This window comes from Thunnus albacares, chromosome 17 (assembly GCF_914725855.1).
Source record: "Thunnus albacares chromosome 17, fThuAlb1.1, whole genome shotgun sequence".
NCBI classification, from domain to species: Eukaryota; Metazoa; Chordata; class Actinopteri; order Scombriformes; family Scombridae; genus Thunnus; species Thunnus albacares.
The window spans coordinates 16497875-16514666 of NC_058122.1; the positions used below are offsets into that span (position 1 = coordinate 16497875).

The following is a 16792-nucleotide window of genomic DNA, read 5'->3' on the forward strand; positions in this document are numbered from 1 at the left end:
TGATGCACAGTAATGTTGCCCCTGATTCCTCCTCATCAAGAGACAAAGACAAACAAAACAAAAACAAAACAGGGAAAAGAATTTGGCCCTTTGTATCTTCCTCTTTGTAACATTGGCATGGTGGCTTTGAAGCCTACAGAAGTGGAAGTGAAAGTGATTGAACTTGCTCAGTGAGGCTTGTTCTACAGGACTGAGTTGCGCAAATCACGCCTCATGACCCATTTCCGGGTGTTTATTAACCCCATGTACAGTACATCCACATTTGGGTGTGCTAATGAGGAGCGAGAACTCAGCTAGACAGGCCAGGGTATCAGCATCACCTTTAGGCCTGATGAAATCTAAGTGACCGCTTTAGTTTTCAGTCTGTTGTCTTGAAATGAAATGCTGCATGACTGCAACTAGAGTCCTGTATCTTTTATCCAATAGACTGATCAGATTCCTTGATAATAGATGCATCAATATGATACTGAGATAAAGTACATTTTAACTGTCTTCAAGTGAAAACTGATGTCTTTGGCTTCCCTTGTGGACATCATTTATTCTGACTGCAGACTCCCAGAGGGTGGTCGCTGGCATGGTTTACTTTCTCAGGCGCATGCTTCCATTTGTCATTGTTATGCTAAACACTGCTTTGGTATAGAGGAAATTGAATTAAGGAGCCGTCCAGCAGCAGTCTTGTCCTTATCATTTCCATCAGCCTGATCAGAAACACATTGAGCTCCCACCAACAGAGGGTCACAAAGTCACGTAACCTTAGGCAGGCAGCCATTTCCTGAGCACTCCATCATGGAGAGCCTCCCTTGCTTTTGGCAGTGATGTAACAAGTCAATGAGGGGAAATTATTTGTGCCCCTTTAGTAATAATGCTGTTGAGTATATCTAATTTCATACCCTCTTTATAACTGTGCATATGTAAAGGGAATTAATAGGTGCCAAGTACAACCTCATTTAGACCTACCCAACCATGCTAACAAACAGTAATTCCAAAGTCTACAGACCCAGTGGAGCTTTCTTATCCCCATAAAGACTTAAGTCTCAGAGGGTTTGGTTCTAAGTGCATGACATTTTAATACTTTTTGCCAAACCCCTGCTGAGCAAAATATTCTACTGTGACACTCCACTATGACAGCAGGATTTAGGACTTATCAGAGTCTAATTTATAGTTGATTGAGGAAAGAATCCAGTTTGTCTACAATTGAAGCTGGAAACATTTACAACACCACAATATATCAATATTGCCATACCATATTGAACGATAATCAGACAAATTAAGGTAAAATGTCTCAGTGGTTACGCCAGGGGTGCAGGGGGCAGCACTGAGCCTACTGGCAGGCACACTAGCATGAGGTGACCATGAACATGCATTTGAAACATGTGAATTGTTATGTTTTATATTTAACTCAATACTTTAATGACTCAAAAACACACACTAACAAGCATATTCTTGATTGGAAGCAGTATCTCTTACGAAGCACACAAAACATAACTAATCAGGCAAGTGAAACTATAACACAAAATATATTGTGTTCTGTAAATGTGCTAAAGAAAATTAAATGTAGAAAAAAGGCTCAACAACTGGAATGTAAAAGAAATGAAGGTAATAAACACCAAAGTATTTTAAGACAGTGGATTTAAAAATTGGAAGAGAGGCAAGTGCAAATTTTACATATGACACCACAACATAACACAATCTAAACAGTGATACAAAGAAAACATGAGTGAAAAGATACATTATTCTTGATAAGGTGATTTAGATCCGTTTGATTTTAAGTCCCCAGAGTTATACATTTTTTACCTGAGCATAATTCAGATTTTTTTTCTGCCTGTTTGTGCCAGGCAAATTCACATTACAAATAAAGTGCAAGCAAAAAGACTTCAACTGTACAAATAGTCCGTACATATTGATGCTTAAGAAAATAGAAAATAATAAAAAAAAAAAGAATAGATAATCCAAAAAAATCTTCAAAATTCACATTTTATATACAGACAAGCTGTAAATGTGAACTGCACATTTATTCTGGGGCACTATGAAGCTCAACATTAGTGCTCTTAAAAAGGCACATCTCTGCATAAATGTGTAAAATATAGAATATATCACACATCCTTACCACTTCAATACTGTCGATGCATCATGATTGTAAACATCATATGAAAGATGGGATTGTTTTAAAATAAAGAAAGCAGGCAAATTAACAACCCTGTCCATCTCATTCTTATTGTCTCTGACTGCGCTCCTGCTTGAAGGCGACAATGAACTTCCAGGCTTCGACGTACTGAGAAAGGGTGATGTCATCTGGGAAGAACTCCTCCACATCAGGGGGAATGTCCAGGTCCTTGCGCTCCATGTATGACACCATTGTCTCTTTCAAACTTTTAAGAGATAAAATGTAGTCTTTAAATCAGTGATCTCAGAGTTATTGATGCACAAAAGAGTTCAGAAAATTATTTTAGACTTTATCAAAATTTCAAGACTTTACAGACCTAGCCCTGTAAGGCCCACTGTTGCAATATTACAACAAACACTTTTAGCTATCCTAAAAAAAAAATAAAAAAAAACTGTGAATGTTTTTTTAAAAAAAACACATTTACATAGTTAATGGGTCCTACTGTTTATCCTTGCAATGCTATTGGATAGTAAATGTATTTATAGGTCCGGCCATCTGGCCATGAACCCACACTACCTGCAAACTTTCCTTTTATTGGACCGGATTTGTCAAGAAAGAAGTAAATAACATGCCTTAAATATTTTTTTGTGATAATTACAATGTCTAGAACATGTAGATACTTAGTTATTCATCAAACTTGATTTTGAGCTATGTTGTAATTCTATAATGCTGGGTTAAGGTGGTAGTCAAAATAGCATGTGCATCTTACACATTAAATGGGGACACTGCACTTCTCACATGTTCACATATGGAAAAATACTGATAGAAATATAACGTCTTCGATGATTCACTACAACTAGGTTCTAAATTTGTTTTCTCCGTTAAAATTTTGAGTTTAGACAAGAATTGAACAAATGAATAGACTGTTTCTGGTTGCAGTATTTGAAACTCAATCTGTAGCAGAAACTGTATCTGTATCTTATCAGTTAAAAAAATACATTTAACTGACCCTGGGCTTTTTTCTGGGCTTTGTTTGTTACATTACATTAGTTAGAAACAGGTTCTGACTGTTCTGAATGTTTTGGGGGATGGTTGTTGCATTGTTCAGGGACAGGTGTGAATGGTTCTGATGTATAGATGTAAATGTTCCGGGGATGGAAGTACTCCTATAGGTATGATAAGTAGAGAGCATGATAGGCTAGTCAGATAGTATTGTGTGAGTTTAGTGGTATGTGTAAATGAATTAGGATTAATTTGCATTGATATTATTTAGCCTGGAAAATACTTAGCTCTCAATCCTGAACACTTGATCCACCACCCTATCTATTCCTTCAGATTATCTCATACAATATAATACTTAATACTGTATCATTAATACATATATTTATTATTATTTGTTTTTACTTTTTCCATTTCTGAATGCAACCGGCAAAGACAGGTCTTCTATACAGTGTGCAGGATGTGATTGTTGCCATCCAAAATGGAGAGCGTGATTTTGAGATGGAATCAGACAACACTGATGCAAGTGACGAAGAGGCAGATGAAGATGCCAGTGAATTGGACGAAAAAAACCAACAACCCACTGACTTCCCAGCCAGTGATTATGTGGACATCGAGCCCCAACCAAACAAACACACCATGCCCTGTGACAAGGTATCGCTTGCTGAAAAATTGCACATTTTCCAGTGAAGAAGAAGAGAAGACACTGCAGACACTGCAATAAAGGATAAACCAACATGCGATGCAGCAAGTGTGATGTTCATCTTAACTTTTCAGAGGAAAAGAAGTGTCTTTGAGATCATTGCAAATGAACATGGCTGAACACTGGGGCGGAGATGAAATTCAGTTTTGTAAATACTTACTAAAATGTAAAAAAAATTGAAAACCCTTTAATTCTGCATCAGAGGCCTCCTACAACAACATCTGAAAGGTGAAAGATTTTTTTGCTCATTTTTCTTCTTATTATTATATATTTTATATATTTGGGCTTTACAGGGCTAGTGTAGGGACAAGCAACTCACAAATATGTAAAAATGAATATGTATGTAATAATGTAATAGAATAAAATAGAATGTTGTTGTACCTCCAGTCAGGCCTGTAGGTATCGAGTGCATTGGGTTTTTTAAGCACCAGCACCAGGAACTCGTGCATCTCCAGCAGGAAACTGTCGACACTGCTCTTAGAAAAGAAAGCAGTCAGCAGCCTTTGCTCGTCCTCACTCAGCGGCTGCTTGTACTTCACTGAGACTCCCACAAACGGATCCTGAGGTACGTAAGGAGCACAGACAACAGGCTCAATAATAATAATAATAATAATAATAATTTCACTGTAGTGTTTGTTAATCTAGTTTGTTGATCACATTTTAGCCAACAGGGGATTTTATTTGACATCAGATCACTACTACTGGTACACTGATAGAATTGTGTGATGCCTTACCCTCTTAAGCCGCAGCATATTTTCTGATTTGAGTGAGGCAAGCAGCTGCCACAGTTCCACACAATGCTTTAGACAGCACATGCTCAGGGTCTGTGGGTAAACAGAGAGAGCATTAAGTTCATCTCATGTTTGGCATATTAAAAAAATAAACAAACACACACACACACACACACACACACAAAATAAGACCTTGTTTGTTTAAATACACTATTCAGGGAGTTAAAGTGCAGTATGATAGCACTCAAAATCAAAACTTGTTTGTATACAAAGTAACAACATTGTCCAGACTGGTTGTTCAGTGGAAGTGAGAGACCGCACAACAGGATAAAATAACCAGTGTCTCAGACAGGCTGACCTTGAGGATATGCGGAGCCATCTGGTTTCCCATCTGCAGCACCTCCTCCAGGTAGCAGGACAGCTGCATGTGAGGCTCTCCCCCAGTCATGGCAAGGAAACCGAGGGCCACTTCCAGTATGGACAAGGCCTCACACACCTCACTGTAGGAGTGCAGCTCCCCAGCCACGGCAAACAGGGTGAGAGTCGTAAGAGGCTCCTGTTGGCACGCGCACACACACACACAAACACACACACACACACACACACACACACACACACACACACACACACACACACACACGTCATGAGTTGATATCTACTGTACAACATGTTTGATATGCTGTATGTAATACATGAATGATAGTAGAGAAGTAGAGTAGAGTGAGAGTGGGCTACCTACTATACATCACAACTTACTTGCTTGACTTTCTCTTTTACATCCTTCAGGATAATCTCATAGTTGCGGTCATGTCTGTTCACTAGTGTTGGAATGCCCTGTGGTGAAGAGACAGACGTATGAGGATGAGGGCATATCTTGCACTCAAACAGAAGTCATTTTTTGGACAAAGCCATTGTGCTTTGCTTATGCTTTTCATTTGCTCACATTAAGAGTGATGAGAGGTTTGCCCAGTAGGAAGCGTGAAACAATCTGCTGCTGGATCTTGGGCAAATCGTACTCATGAATGGTCTCCTGGCCTCTCTCGATGCTGTACTGGGTGTTGGACAGAACCAGGGGCATCAGGTCCCTCTCTAGCTCATACCGGATCACATGCAGGTCAGTCAGATCTGCAGGGCTCACTTTGTAGCTAATGGAAGGATAAACAGACCAGTTGAAGAAGAACAGTGAAGAACAGTGTCTGGGAGTACAGCTGTAAACACATTCTTTTCTTTATGTGCTTACAGGAAAACATGTGCAAGTCAGAAAAATGTGGTAAGAGCGCCCCCACCTGGTCTCCTCTCCAGTATGTTTATCCACACAGTACACCAGGTCATTGTGCAGAGCAATGAGGTAGCTGACAAGGGCTGTAGAGCACAGGCCTGGGCCTTGTCGCCGCGGTAACAGCACCCTTATGTCACTGTTGAGGTCCATGTCCTTCTGACAGAACTCAGCTGGGATCTTAATCTCACCTGAACAACAACATTTCAGGTAAAGTCAAATCACAGAGTTGGACTTGCACAGGCAGTGTTAAGTGTATGAAGAGCGTGTAATGGACAGTCAGTGTTTGTATTTACCGTTGGTTGCCAGAGACACTCTGAGCTGATTCCAGGTTGTCAAGAAGATTTCGATGTATTTCTCATACCAGGTTCTCAGCGAAACTGCACAAATGAGGAAACCGTATATTTCATCCAAAGTGCACACACGTCAGCTCCAGAAACATTACTTGCACTACATCTGAAAGACTTTTGTAACTGTTGCAGATTAAGACATTGTTCACATGTGTTCTTATGTGTAGAAGAGATTTTGCTCTTTTAAGAACACTCAATCATTGTCTCCTTCCAGGTTAAAACAACTCATTCCTTGGCAGGCAGGTCTTTAAACTGTATGTTGCCAGCCATTTTACTATGACATTTTCAAGAAAGTGGTAATTAGAAGTTTTGTGGAACTTTGTATCTCTTGTGCAAGTGAGTCATACAACTGAAAAAGTTGAGAACCAGTGGTGTAGACAGTTGGTTTCAGTACCTGCTTTCTGACTGTGGAGGAATTCGTTGATGGTGCCAAAAGTAAGATCTGTGACGTTTTGAAACTTCTTGACCAGATCTCTCTGAAGTGTGAGGATATCAGGAAGGTGCTTCACCAGTCGCAGCTCTGCTTCCTGATACAAATAATAATGACAGATTAACCAGTTGCTGCTAAAATGTTCTTCATAACTGACATACTGATAATAAACAGTTCAGGCACATTTTTTCTGGCACACAAAAACGGACTGATGACTGTGACTAAACAAATTAAACACTTTTTGTGTTATCTAGAAGTAGTGCATTGTATGACCTTAATTAGTAGTTTCTCAAACAAAAAGACAAGCATAATGTGGGCATTATTCCTACATTCACACGGATAGTTAATTCAGATCTCCCATATTAATTGGTTCCATTTATGCTTTTCAAGATTTTTTTTGTGTTTTCAGTATCTTCCTAGTGAAGCATTATTGAAATGTATCCTTTTTTAATTTTTTGTTTATTAAAATCACTGCTATACCATTGTCTGGATTTAATTTCTAGGCAACTTCTGTACTTAAGACTTTGAGCTAGATACAAAAGTGTGTCTCTTTTACATAGCTCAATTATGTATTTGTTTTTTGGCTTATACTGTGTTGCAGCAAACCAATCAACTGAATTAATTAACGGACTATAAGCAAAATGCAGATCTAAATGTAGCTCACTATAAGAACATACACAAGGCAATCACTGTACAAGAAGGCCATACTGTTCAATCAATCCATTGATTTAAAAATAACTCTGCTGTAAGCCTAACACAAGATTCTTTTTTTTTTGTAAGTGGGCTTTCATGTTCAGTCACTTTTTTCTTACTCTATGAAGAAATCTCCATAGCACAGGCAGGGTGTCTTTGCCATCATTCTGCTCTACAATGTGGGTGAGGCTCAGCAGAGTCACTTTCTCCCTGCAGCTCCACACAGCAGAACCATGGATCAGAGAATTTTGGGGAAGTGAGGCCAAGAAGAAACGAGGATCGCCAAACATGAGCTTCATGATTGGACTGGCAGAGATGCGAGAGTCGGCCCGGATGAATGTGTTCACTTCCTTTAACTGTCTATCCAAGTGCTGTGGAGGAGAAGATGACAAAAGAGGAAACTTGTTGATCTCCTACGGTACAATCAGGCAGCATTAGTTCCTAGAATTAGACCATTTGTTCCCTATCAGAACATAATCAAAAGCATTTCTACCTTCAGCTGGGGTGTGATAATAGAGTTGCTCACTTCCATCTCCCATTCATTTCTAGCTTCTTTAGTGGAGAGTCCATTGTCATAAGGAGCAGGCCCTGAAAGGAAAGATGAGCTGTTTTTAACAGGGGAACTCTGGGTAATTCTGTGAATGTTGTGTTTTTGTTTTTTTTTCTGCTTAAGGCTAAAATGTAACCTGACCATATCCTGGACCATTTCGAAAGCTAGGAATGACACTGCAAAGGCCAAGTCTGACCCACGTGCCTCCACTTGATGACTTAACTTAAAAACTTAAAATTACAATATACAACTTAATACCTTTATAACATCCCCTGGTACAAATTAATTGCAACATGATGCCACACAATTCCTGACCACTAGAGGGCACCTTTTCTTTTTTTAACTCCTCTGTCTCTGTCCTTAGTACATCAATCAATACATAAAAAACATGAAATATACAACAAGTAAGCATCATGGTTCAGGAGCAACAAACTTTAGAAACATGCTTTCACTACCTTTAGAAAACAGGCAAAAAGATGTCTCTCTAGATATTCAAATAGCACATCATATTTTTAGTGTATTTTTAGGGTTTGCAGGTTTGTTGTAGGTTGTTTTCTTACATTTTTGGGGCTGGTGGGGTTCCAGGAGGCTGCTGATGAGCAGGTGAACAGCACTTACTGTGTCGTCTGCCCCCTTGCCCAGAGATCTGATAAAATGTTCAATGTCCTTTTGCAGGTGACCAAGTAGAAATGCTCCTGGATCAGGAACTGGAGGCTTGATGATGGGAGAGATATGCTGAAAATGCAAATACAAGAGATAACTGACCAGATTCCCACCTCTTTTACTTGGGTGATTTGGTGTGCATCAAAGAAACTCTAAGAAATTGCTTAGTGCATTTGTTGTTGTTACCTAAAACTGCACTTTTAAACATCCAAGAATATACTTTGAGTAGAAATTGTCTCTATTAGAACTATACTGATTTTTTTGTCCAAAGTGAAGCTACCTGTGGGTGGTTGCAGGCACCGAGCAGCATGGCCATGTGGGTGAGCATGCGGACAATGGTGAAGGGAACAGGGGAAATGCTCTTTGTGTCCAGCATGTCTGGATTGTCCCTACGACTGGGGTCACCGAGAATGTGGCCTGATTGAGTGCGATCACCTCTGTCAGAAGACAAAAAATAAATAAGAAAAGAAAATGTGGTAAATAACTTTTGTATTCTTCCATAATTGTTAACCTATAGGCCACTTACTGCAGCTGAGCAGCACGAAATCCCTGCACAGGCAAGTGGTTGTTTCCTCCAATCACGACGCCACAGTCCAAACAATGACTTGTTTGCATGGGCTGACCACACTATAGCAAAGGAAACAGGAGGCAAGAAAAATAATTCAGAACATCTAAAGGATAGTAGTAAAACAGATAAGACTCATTTTGGTCAAACTGAATGTAACATACCTCTCCAATAGTGCAGGGGTGACCATTTGGACAATCTATGGTAAGAGCAAATCAAAAGTTAATATAGAAGTGTTTTGCATGGCTGTATAGAATCTTAAACTGATATATTCCAAATCTGAGAGTACACTTTTTTCTGCTTGTTACTCACAGTACCACTGCAAATGTCCCATAGCTTGTTGAGCCACTGCTAACATGTCCTCTGGCATGGTAGGCAAGAAGGCTGCCTATATTAACAAATGGAAAACATTCAATTTACTTCGAAAAAGGGGTGGCCTAGTTGGCAGCACTAAAAGTAGCCGACAATATATATACCTGCATGTTGGCAGGTGTCATTGCCAGCTCCTGCAGAGGAGCTAAGATTCCCTGGTTCCCGCAGAGCAAGACAGCAGCCAGGTGAATAGTGAGCTCTGCAGACACACACTGGGCCCCAGAGGTCCCAGGATGAACAGTCAATTGCCCGAGTTGGTTGGTCACCAGAGCCTGGGCAAATGCCTTCACCTGTGGGTTGGCAAGCACTCTGGAGGTCTGGATGTAGGTCACCAGAGCTTGTAATTGCTGTAGGTACAAAGACCCAAAAAAGACAATAACTGACATAGAAAACAGACCAGTAAAGAACTGCAGTGTTTCCCCTATAGTTGTACAGACTTGGTGGGCCACCAGGCCAACAAGAACCCCCACCAGGCCAAATATATCACCAAATATCCATTAATTTGAAAATCAATAATCAATAGTGTTTGGGAGCCTCTGTGCAACACTGTTCCAAAACGTGAGTCAACCTCTGTGTCATTGCCTGGGAAACTTTTGATGTGATGCGAGTGCCACTGATATCAGTGTCCTTTTAAATTACTGCAGAGCGAGAGAGTATGGGATGCAGATTAGCTAATATGAGCATGGCACCACCTAAAAAGAGAAAAAGCTCTAATGCAGGTGCAGGACAAACAAATATATCAACATTTTTCTCCAAAACTCTGGAGTCAAGCAAAAATACTGATGAGAAAGAAGGGAGAGGGATAGCTTATTTTTATGCAATAAATGCAGCTTATTAAGTCATCCTCTCCTTGTGACCACTTGTCTCGTCTTGAATATACCGAGCAAACAAAAATTTGAATGCAAATATAAATTGTAGACCGCCTGCTGTGCCACCAGCCCTAAGCTGACATCGCAAAAATGCCATCCCACGTGCCTTATCCCTTTGGGGTTTTTTTGGTGTGTACCACCAGGCCTGAAAAAAATTCTAGGGGAAACACTGAACTGTATTGTTGTATTTGGTAATTTATATTTATATTTCCCATTTACAAGCAAAATATGATTTGAAGACAAGTAAAATGGACTTACAGAAGTCTGTTCAGATGGTAACACAAATTTTATGCTTGTTTGTACTGTATCAAGTTTGTCATATAACAAACCACAGCGTGTTTTCTTGGACAGTTGTTTTTTATGTGGTTAATTTAAAACACATACATACTCACACACAGATGTATTTTTTTGCCAAACTAAAACTAAAGGAGTAAACAGCACTCCTGAAACAGTACTGTGTGTACTGTCTTAATGTAAAGATATACCTCAGGCTTGGGATGGAAGCTAGCATTGGTTTCTCGGTAGAGAGTGGTGACTTCTCTGTACAGTGCCAACAAGAGGAAAACTGTTGTCGACTGTGGTAAGCGCTTGCACCCCTATGAAGGAAAAGCAAAAGAACAAACCAGAAAACAGGATTTCTGTGTTAACATATATAGGAAAGTGGAGTCCTGATCTGATATGGAGTTACCAACAAAAAAGTGATGTAACATTACCACACAGGTCTCATCCAGTCCCTCCACTTTGCCTTCCATAATTCCCTTTGCAACAGCGTTTCTGATAGTCTTGTAGTCTTCCCCACACACAAGGTACTTGTCAATTGGGGTGGCTTCTTCAGTCTGGGTGTAATTAAAATATAAAAACATATTACTGCTGCCAATACATTTAGAAAATGACCATACCATCATTTGGCATTTGGCAAAATCACACTGTGGATAATTGAACCTTTTGCAGAACTTCTTCAGGGAAGAGCCAGTGCATTTTATCCATTTTGAGGAGTTTCAGGACAAACTCCACTCCATGTTGGCTGCAGATCTTTCGGATCAAGTAGACACGATACCAGTTGTTCCCGCTGCGTCTACACAAGTTTATCACACTGGTCAGGAAGGCTGTGGTTTCACTTTGACCACCATCTTGGGTTTCTGGCATGAGATTAAAGAGAATTGCTTTTTGATCAAAAGAACACATTTTATAAACAGACATCAATTACAAATGTCTTGGCTTTTTCAATCACAGATAAGTGTACAGTATGTGAGGAACTAACACTGTATTTCATCAAAATTACACACCTGTGGCTCTCAGTTTTTCCACAGTGAGGGTAGCAGCCATATCCAGGTCCAGACGCACTCTTGCCACCTGCTGCAGATTCTCCACAGTGGCTGTTTCAGAAGACTGATCATGTGATTGCAGGTACTCAGTCAGGAAGGCACTTTCATCTTGCAGACACAACCTCTGTTCTGCCACAGACCTGAACTGCAGCCTCTCAAACATGGAATCCTAAAGAAATGAAAAGGTAAAAAGTGCATTCATAAAAATCATGCCATTTCACAATGTTATGCATGATTACCATACCTGTATGCATTCAATACAACCTATTAAATTGATAAAGGATACACTTTATTTGAAATATACTGGAGGGTTTGAGTTCATGTTTACCTCCAGACAGTTAATATACAAGGAGTAGAGTTCGGTTTTGTCTGTCTCCTCCAAGATGTTGCTCCGCTCAACTTCCGCCAGATGCTGCTGCAGGTAACCTTTAACTTCATCGAAGCTTCAAAAACAGAGAAATTCATGGAAAAATGAGAAACCATAAAAAAAATGGTAGATCAGTACTATGTTAGCCTTTAGCAATTCTAGCACATTACCTGTACTTCAGCAGGAGTTTGAGCACAACTGACCGAACCACTGGATTTTTATCCACAGAGTCATCAAACGGAGAGAGCACCTTTGTCCGAATTTGTCGATAGTCTGGAGAAAAACAAAAAAAGTATATTCAGAGCTGACAAAATATGTATGAGCAGAAACATGGATGTGTGTATACAGTCAAATACCAGAGTTAGAAAAGTGTCCTACCTCTGCTCTGGGTTAGAATGGGAACAGTGTTGGCCTCCACCATGAGAAAGGACAGCAAGTGAAGAATGACAGCTGAACAGGGGGGAGAATTGTCCTTGAAGCACACAGTAGACACCAGGTCTATGAAGAAAGCATTGCACTGCTTCCTGAACTGAGCATGTTTGTTGATTAGAATCCTGCACAAAATAAGAGTAACAAAAGTTATGCAATTTCTTGCTTAATTTTATTACAGGTCATATTCAAACAGAATGAGATTGCGTATGTGTAAATAACCATCATCACATGGATACCTTTTATTGGAAACAAAACAAATCAAAATTAGCTCATTTTGTTCCATACACAGTTACCAACCTTATATCCTCAGAAGGAACCATGGGAAAGTTGTCATCAACCGGCTGCATGCAGAGGGGACAGTACATCTGACCAGGGAGCAACCACTGTTTGATACAGGCAACACAAAAGATGTGTTCACATGGCAGGCAGAGTGGATCTTGAGGGTCCCCCATACACACTGGGCACAGAGTCAGACCAAACCTGGATAAAACATAATGGCAGGTGAAGACCCAGAACAGTAGGAGAGATGCAAAAGACAGAAAAATTAATCTGTACCTGAAACTGCATTCGACGGCTCCATCTTTGCAGGTTTTGAGTAAACCAATTACTGCCTCAAATGGCTGCTGGGATTTGAGGTCGGAATTTTTTTCCAGTACCTTGATGGGAGAGCAGAGGTTATACATTTTATGATGGATGAAGGAATTATTGTTGTTATTGTCAAAAATAAGGCTAGTACAAACCCAGACAAACCTGGCAGAGCCTTCGTGTATGCTCTAAAACTAAGGGCGTCAGCTCCCTCTGTACCTCCTCAATACCCATCAACATATGCTCCACAAATAGAGAGAGAGAAAATATTCGATTCCATCCAGCTCTAAGAAAAAGAAACAAACAAATAATTAAATACAGCCTAAAGTACAACCTAAAGTCTAGCTAAAAACCTCAGCATACACAATTTGAACATCTTTACTTTAGCTTGACTTACTGGACTCTGCAGACAATCGCCTTGCTCCTCTCTCCATAACCTCTCACACTGTCCTCTGAGCAGATCAACTCAATGGGAACCTGGAGTTTTTTGACCTGTCTGAGCCAGGCTTGTCTTTGTGCATCTGTGTCCAGGATTCTGGGCTCCAGGTACTCCACGCAAGCAAAAGCGGCATACACATCAAGAATCTTGGATACAGGGAGTAAACAATCATTATACATTTCAGGCATCTAAATGGCCAATATGGATAAAAAATATTACCAAACATAACTTAAAGTCAATATCATGCATTCCAAATTCATAAAGCCTTGAACAAAGTGGAAAAAGAAAAGCATAGTGAATAACTAGTGTTTAGAAGCTCACCAATTCCACTCCATCTCTGGCATTAGGATTCTTCAAGAGGTCCTGAGTCACCTGGGGCTCGATGCAGATCATTCTGGAGAGGTTCTGCAGTCGGTTCTTGAACTCATGATAAGCAGCATGAACCCATGGAAGAGACATCACTGTGTCCGTGGCACTGAGCTTCAATCGGAGCTCATTGACACAACAGTTCAAAGCACTAGACAGCAGCTATAAAATCAGGTAATGTGAATTAGCATAAACATGCACACAAAAGTAAACAGATGTGTCTTTAAAATTCAGTGGCTTTGACAGAATATCAACCTGCAAATCTTGTTGACAAGTCACGTTCATTGTCATGGAGACAAAATCCTGTAGGTAGCGGAGGAAAAACTCTGTCTGCATCTCTGGGTCTGCTTTCGCAATGTATCGGCCCAATGGCGTCTTCCAAAAGAACTCCTCAAACTCTTGGTGAGTGCGGTCTATCAACAGACATATTGGGTTAATGTAAAAGTCAAAGGCACAGCAACATCACAGCAGTGACAGAGCCTACTAACAGGCATGTATTACCTTCATGCTGAAGCGCATGAACCCAGAGCTCCTCTAGGTAGTCCCTGATCCTCCAACTGAAAGGCATGCTGCAGCTTAAGTTCCTGTCTTGGGCAATGTAGTTCTGTACAAGGATTGTTCTTGTCTCAGAGCTGTGAAAGAGAAATACACAGAGATACATGAGGAGAAAATAACAAACAGTAAAAAAAGATATTTATTGGAAACTGGTACCCTTTATTGTGTTCAAAGTGCAGTATTAGATTCAAGATTTAAGAGCCTTCATTGCCATTTGCACAAGCACGGTACATGCAGATTAGAATTCTTCACTTGGTCAGGTTAAAAGAAATAAATTTACAATAAATTAAAATTAGAGTGAATAAAAAAATTAAAGTTAAACATTTTTAATAAAGAGTAGCAAGGTCTGAAAGGTATTACATTATTTATTACATTATAATTGTTGGAGTTATTTACATAACTCCAACAATTATTTACATTATTACCACCACTTACTTGTGGTCCACTGTTAGGTGTGGGATTTCCAGCAATTTCTCATTGCCAAAGATGTCTAACCACAGCCTCTTTACAGATTGACTGCAGTTACTATCAAGCAAGATGTCCAAGTTTTGGTCACGGTCAATGACTGAAACCAGTTGTGCCAAGATGGGGACGACCACAGCCTGAATACGCTTCCATAAGGTGTGCCTGTCATGGCCAAGAAAAAGTTAAAATAGCTGTTGAAAAAAATCTATAGGCAAACATAGAAATTTTGTACTCTGCAGCTATAGCACTCACCTGAATGTACCACCTTCTTGCAAGGCATCAATGTTCGAGGCCTCCTTAATGACCCAGTTGCTTTTGATGGATGAGAAGGTGTTGCCATCATGAATCGCCAGCAATGAGTGAAGATGTCTCTTCACAGTTTGCAGAAATTCACCTGCCAAGAGTTAAATAACAAAATGAGCTCTGCAACTGTTGTAACAATAAACTGCTGAAAAAAAGCTGTTGTTAGTACCTTTCATTTCATCATTGTCACTGAGAAGTGTCAGTAAGATCTCAACTCTCTGAGTACTTCGGAAGCCACTTTCCACCTGGTCCCTCAGCATGCCTACTGCACTCTGCACACAGCTTCGCACCAGTGCTGTGGTGTCCAGAACATTATCCCAGCCCTGCAGCAGGAGAACATACTGGTCAGGAACTAGTGTCACAAGTAATGCAGAATAAAATGACACACAGCTGTTGTGCACATACGTCAAGTTCAGATGTTCAGTTAAAGTCAGAAAACGATATAATGTAAATTTGAGGTTTTCCTACAACAGCAAATGTTTTAAATATATGCTGCATATACTCACATTTTCCTCTGACTCTGCTTCCGCCTGTTCATCACCAGTGTACATATCATCCACCTCCATGGCTGTACAAAAGAATTTTGTAATTCAATGCCGTGAAAGACTTCACTGTAAAGACACTGGATACTGATGAAATTATAATTTGCTGTCAAATATTGAGCAATCAGTTACCTTCAGGCTGACTCATCTTTGTTTTAAACATTTGACTAATTGTCATGTTTTGCAAGGCTTTGATGTCTGAAACAATATCGTTTGATCGTCTGAGGTCATCAATGTGAACTGATCTCCAGGGGCCTGTAGATGTTAAAATGTCATCAGATTACTCTTCGAACACTAATAAAAAACTGATTGCAAAAGTTGTAATACTTACCTCCATGAAAGCCAACATAGGAAGTCCCTCCTTCCATTCTTGGCAGTCTGGTGATAAAGTAGACAAACACCTTGCTTCCAATGTTCTCCTGAGTTATCTTGTTGATTTCATTTATGGAGGAATACCTAAAAATGAACAGAAAAAGTCAATATGGCAAAACCACACACTAATGCATGCCTAACAGGAAATGTTCGACCTACTTTGCAGATGCAATAAGATTGGCACTATGGGTGGCTTCATCAAAATCACACTGAATGACAAGGATCTTGTTGCAGGGTCCAGCGCTACTGCTTCCATTTTCAGCTGTGAGGAAGTTCCTATGAGAAAACAGAATCTTCAGTGCTTGTCTAGACATACACTATATACATCAATACAAATGTCAGACAATCAGAATTGTTTTAAACAATCTAATTAAACTGTAAATTATAAAGTATATAATTGCCCTCATGACAAAGTATCTTTTTTTTCTGGTTTCTATATATAAGTTAAGTATATATTTCCATAGCTTTATTTATTAGTCTTTCTGGAATTTGTGTAAGAATGCCAACAAGTTTGAGGCAATAAACCGTAACTGTTAAATTTAAAAATAAATAAATAAAATAAAATTTAAATTATATATTCTCCATTATATCAACAAACCTGATCTTCTTCAGGAAGGAGTGCTCTGTGTCAAACTGCTGGAGTGAGAGAAGCTCAATACTTTGCAACATTCGCTCCAGTGGTTCCAAGTCAGATGCCGTCAAAAGTCTGGAGAACGTAGTAACCTATGAAATTGTA

At 39.7% G+C, this 16792-nt stretch overlaps 1 protein-coding gene across 1 annotated transcript in view; it reads right to left on the minus strand.

Moving 5' to 3' along the window:
• Positions 1–1612: 1612 nt before the first annotated feature.
• Positions 1613–16792, minus strand: part of rnf213a (ring finger protein 213a) — a 33520-nt gene continuing 18340 nt past the window's right edge. Inside the window, exons 29-67 of the mRNA XM_044330361.1 lie at positions 16655–16779; positions 16216–16332; positions 16016–16140; positions 15817–15939; positions 15649–15710; positions 15312–15465; positions 15092–15233; positions 14810–15001; positions 14321–14451; positions 14075–14232; positions 13775–13981; positions 13412–13599; positions 13180–13300; positions 12985–13085; positions 12727–12909; positions 12376–12551; positions 12168–12270; positions 11959–12073; positions 11592–11799; positions 11248–11444; positions 11019–11141; positions 10791–10901; positions 9541–9783; positions 9377–9452; positions 9229–9263; positions 9026–9126; positions 8780–8936; positions 8397–8571; positions 7780–7874; positions 7406–7657; positions 6558–6690; positions 6110–6193; positions 5824–6004; positions 5481–5682; positions 5294–5371; positions 4896–5093; positions 4541–4630; positions 4188–4366; positions 1613–2369 (exon numbers count right to left, since the gene is read on the minus strand). Coding sequence (XP_044186296.1) covers positions 2213–2369; positions 4188–4366; positions 4541–4630; positions 4896–5093; positions 5294–5371; positions 5481–5682; positions 5824–6004; positions 6110–6193; positions 6558–6690; positions 7406–7657; positions 7780–7874; positions 8397–8571; positions 8780–8936; positions 9026–9126; positions 9229–9263; positions 9377–9452; positions 9541–9783; positions 10791–10901; positions 11019–11141; positions 11248–11444; positions 11592–11799; positions 11959–12073; positions 12168–12270; positions 12376–12551; positions 12727–12909; positions 12985–13085; positions 13180–13300; positions 13412–13599; positions 13775–13981; positions 14075–14232; positions 14321–14451; positions 14810–15001; positions 15092–15233; positions 15312–15465; positions 15649–15710; positions 15817–15939; positions 16016–16140; positions 16216–16332; positions 16655–16779 — 5598 coding nt within the window. The 3' untranslated portion in view covers positions 1613–2212. The remainder of the gene's footprint in view (positions 2370–4187; positions 4367–4540; positions 4631–4895; positions 5094–5293; positions 5372–5480; positions 5683–5823; positions 6005–6109; positions 6194–6557; positions 6691–7405; positions 7658–7779; positions 7875–8396; positions 8572–8779; positions 8937–9025; positions 9127–9228; positions 9264–9376; positions 9453–9540; positions 9784–10790; positions 10902–11018; positions 11142–11247; positions 11445–11591; positions 11800–11958; positions 12074–12167; positions 12271–12375; positions 12552–12726; positions 12910–12984; positions 13086–13179; positions 13301–13411; positions 13600–13774; positions 13982–14074; positions 14233–14320; positions 14452–14809; positions 15002–15091; positions 15234–15311; positions 15466–15648; positions 15711–15816; positions 15940–16015; positions 16141–16215; positions 16333–16654; positions 16780–16792) is intronic.